This window comes from Gobius niger (genome assembly GCF_951799975.1).
Source record: "Gobius niger genome assembly, chromosome: 9".
Lineage (NCBI taxonomy): Eukaryota > Metazoa > Chordata > Actinopteri > Gobiiformes > Gobiidae > Gobius > Gobius niger.
Window position 1 is genome coordinate 28099761 of NC_136860.1, and position 4063 is coordinate 28103823.

General features: G+C 38.7%; 1 protein-coding gene across 1 annotated transcript; it reads left to right on the top strand.

Annotated features, from left to right (window-relative positions):
• Window positions 1–403: 403 nt before the first annotated feature.
• On the top strand, window positions 404–3419 carry LOC306968314 (histamine N-methyltransferase-like; the record flags this gene model as incomplete). The annotated part of the gene is made up of 6 exons (XM_079563656.1): window positions 404–606; window positions 1253–1305; window positions 1865–1972; window positions 2045–2175; window positions 2319–2412; window positions 3070–3419. The coding sequence occupies exons 1-6, from the start codon at window positions 473–475 to the stop codon at window positions 3417–3419; spliced, it is 870 nt and encodes a 289-aa protein (XP_079419782.1). The 5' UTR covers window positions 404–472.
• Window positions 3420–4063: the final 644 nt, after the last annotated feature.

The window sequence follows — 4063 nt, forward strand, 5'->3', positions numbered from 1 at the left end:
TAATGTAGAGTTATAATTGCACCACAAAAGTCAGAAGAAACAAATACAGGCTTTTTTGAAAACTTAATGGTGTCCATAAAGTTAGAAGTTGCAATGTCGACATTGTATCAAACTTAGCATTTAAAGCATGTACATAGGAGCATTTTTTTCTTTTACTATTTCGGACCACAGACGGTAAAAAAAAAAAACTTCTGGGAAGTAAATATGAATATGGAGACATACTTGGGACTGTCTATGGCCGATATGATCACTGCTTTATGAGCTCTAGGTTGAATTGTGGAATAAAACAAACCTACATTGGTAACTGCATCCACAGCAATTAACTTGCCCCCCGTGAATGCACAATAGGGAGGGGCAAAATGCAGACGAAAGCGACCCTAAAAGTTAGGTTGCCCCCGACACATTTACGCACTTCTCAGTGGTCAAAGGGAGTTTAGTCAAAGAAGAGAGTTATTGTGTTTCATTAGTCTGCATGGCCGAGAACAAGACAGACACGTGTTACGAGGACTTAAGCGTCCAGATGTTCCAGTTGTACTTGGAGCGCTCAGGGGAGCATCAGGCCATGCTGGAGTGCATGAACAGAGTCCTACCAACGGAGTTCAAGAGGTAGGGCATACGAAACAGCTTCTTATAGCCTATGAAGGTACTTTTTTAACAAAAAACAAAAAAACAGTGAAGTAAATTGTAGTTAATGTTGTGTGAGTGAATGGTAAGTGGAGGTTTGAGAAGCCACTGACGCAGAATGGCTGCCACGCTCTGTAGATGGCCCTAGGGCAGCTGTCCCAAAACGTTTTGGGCTGCAACCCCCCAAAATAGCAGAACAACAACTTAGGACCTGTCAAATTATATTGGAATTTAGAATAATTTCAGGTGCAAAACATCTCGTTTTTTAATGTTAGTTTCAATAAATTATTTTGAATTCACTGTTCGGCGACCCACACTTTGGGAACCCCTGCCCTAGAGCACCTGTTGCTATGGGCTACAGAAGTAGCTCGCCGCTATCGTGTGGAACGTGAATTTATAATGGCACTGTATAGGTTTGAGAAAGGCTGTACTGCATCATGATTCAAGCTGTAATATCCTATTACATTATTATGAACACAAAGGACCTTTAAAAAATATGGAAAAAAACGGAAAAATGCTTTCCTTTCAAAGCTTATATGTGAAAATGGCACCACAGCTACTTTACACTTGTACTTACGATTTTACCTTAATGTTTTGAAATGTATGTAATGTCACATGCTGAATGCAGGATTGGAGAAGGCAAAAGCTGTCTGGATGTGATGGGTGTTGGAAGTGGTGGAGGTATGTAAGGCAAATATTCAATGTAGTTACTGTTGTGTACTGGAACACTTAAATTAAATAATAATTACATTGTTTTTCTGCTGAAATGCTTGGAAGCACAGTACAGGAATCAAAACTGCATGATGTATTTGTCTGAATCTAATCCTGCTCAGAGAATACCATCTGAACTGTCATCTACACTACAAGGTTAATCTATAAACTATATTTCTTCTGTCACAGAGGTCCCATGGATAACGTGATGGTGTTCTGCAGCGGTTTCATTAATGTTTTATTGGAGGGATACTGATACTGATACTTTTTTTTAGTTAATTAATTGCAAGTTTATTATTGTTTGTGGCCAGAGCATATTTGGAAACTGGATTTGTTTGGTTTTGTTTTTCAATGGTGCAAAAGGAAAGATAATTTACTTATGTTAAAGCTGTGTATTCATGACCCAGTTTCGACGTTGCTGGTTTTATATTTATTATAGACAGAGTTTCTTTGTTTTGTTTTGTTGTCTTCTTTAACTTAAAAACCTGTTTACCTAATTAAACCTAATTATTTCTGTATTCGTTTGCAGGCCAGATGGATGTCCACATTTTAACATTGTTCCAGTCCATATTCCCTGGTGTTCCCATCACAACAGACATAGTCGAGGGCAGCTTGAAGCTCACAGACAACTTCAAAGGTTAGTCTTATAACCATGAAACTATGAATACCTTAGAAATGCATGTTCAAATCCATTGCCTGGTCCATACAGCGCTGGTAGCTAAGACCCCCAACCTCAAGACTGCCCCGTTCAGCTGGCACATCATGTCAAGTGAAGACTATGTGAAGCAAGCCAAAGCAAAGGGGGACATGAAGAAGTTTGACTTTATCCACATGATTCAGGTATCACAATTCCCATTTAACACAGTAATAATCTGCCATACTCAGTAGCATACAGCCTACTTGTCCCTGAATGACATACAGTGGAGGACACGCTACACTTGAACTTTGTTACATGGACCGAATCACGTTTATTTCATTAATAGATGATTTATTATGTGGAGGACTTGGCTGCAACTCTTGAGTTCTACCAGGGGCTTTTGAAGAAGAATGGACGGCTTATGATCATTGTTGAAGCAGGTGAGCTTTGATTAAACCCCTTAACCCACGCCTTAACCAGTTTTACCCCAATCTAAAAACTTCCTGACTGGAGAGTTTACAGCCCATAGGCCAGTGTAACGCCTCATTTGAAAGCTAAGACCTGCAAAACTCATCTAAGCTTCATCCTTTTTTGTTGTTGTTTGTTTTAGTCATTTTTGTTGTGTTTTTTTTATTTCTTTTCATTGCTCTTTTGTTGCATTTTTGCCACATTTTGTCACCTTTATGTCATGTTTTTGTCATATTTTTCGTTGCTTTTTTTGTCGCTTTTTGGCTGCATTTGGTTTTAAAGCGTAATCTAACTGATCAAGCCACAAAAATGTGACCAAAACATGACACAAAAGCAACAAAAAGTGAGGAACGTCCAACCAAAAAAAGGACGAAAACGTGGCATCATAACGAGGAATAAGCTTAGATGAGTTTTGTTGGTCTTAGCTTTTAGCGAGGATTAAGAGGTTAAAGATGGAGAGTGTAGGGGGGATCATTTTTTTTGCCATAGGCTCATACTGTATGTAAAATAGCTGTATTTCAATAGGGCATTCCATGTTAAATATTGAGCACATTGAGAAGAAAAAAGGGGATGTTGTGCTTACTGTCTGTTGCGCATCATGATTTTTTTTTATCCTCCTCTTTTATTAGCTAATAGTGGTTGGGACATCCTGTGGAAGACCTTTCAGAAAGACCTCTGCACTTTCTCCATCTCCGATTACCGCTCGGCTCGAGAGGTCAAGGCCTATCTCGACAAGAGAGGCCTCAAATACGACGAGTATCCATGCCCTAACGAATTTGACATCTCCGAGTGTTTTGACCCAATGAGTAAAGTCGGCTGTGAACTGCTCAACTTCTTCACGGCCAGAGACTTCTATGCATCTTTTACGCCAGAGACCACGGCAGCCATCTTGGATCTCTTCAAAACCAAGTGCAGCACACAGAAGGACAGCAAAACCATGTTCAACAGCAACATGAGCTGCATCCTCGTCCATGCATGAGCAGAACAAGGAGACACCCTAATCATGACATTGCGTTCTGTGAAACTGATTGTGTGATCTTCTCTATAATAGGGAATACTATTAAACATATCATCACATAAAGACTGGTTTGAACTCTTAATTGGCTGTTGTTGTTGTTGTTGTTGTTGTTTTTTCCAATTATTAGCGTATTCCATTATTTTACTCCATTCTATAATTCAGTTTAAAAATAGACAATAACAATGGGTTTCTTTTTTTTGTCCATCAAAAATGTTATAGTAAGCTGGTTTTGTATCCAAATTTCTTTAAAAATAAGTTTAAAAAAAATCCCACTATCCTCCACATTTGGGCTAATAAGAAGCACTTTTCCCAGGGCCCTGGACTGTATTGTGAACAGTACCTTGGCATTACCACTAGATGTCCCTAGAGCCGTGTCACTTACGAGCACCATCCGGCAGGGAAAGTGGTGAAACTCAGACATCAGCCGAACATTAAATGTTTGCTATTCTCTGTACTTTCTGGTCCATAGATATATATATACATCCACATCAGCCTCTTTCTCTTTCTTTATTCAAAAATAATACTATTAAAATGTGTTTAAGAATAATACGGCAAAAGTAAAACAAAAACAAAAAGATAGGGACAGATCATTATTATAAGTATAA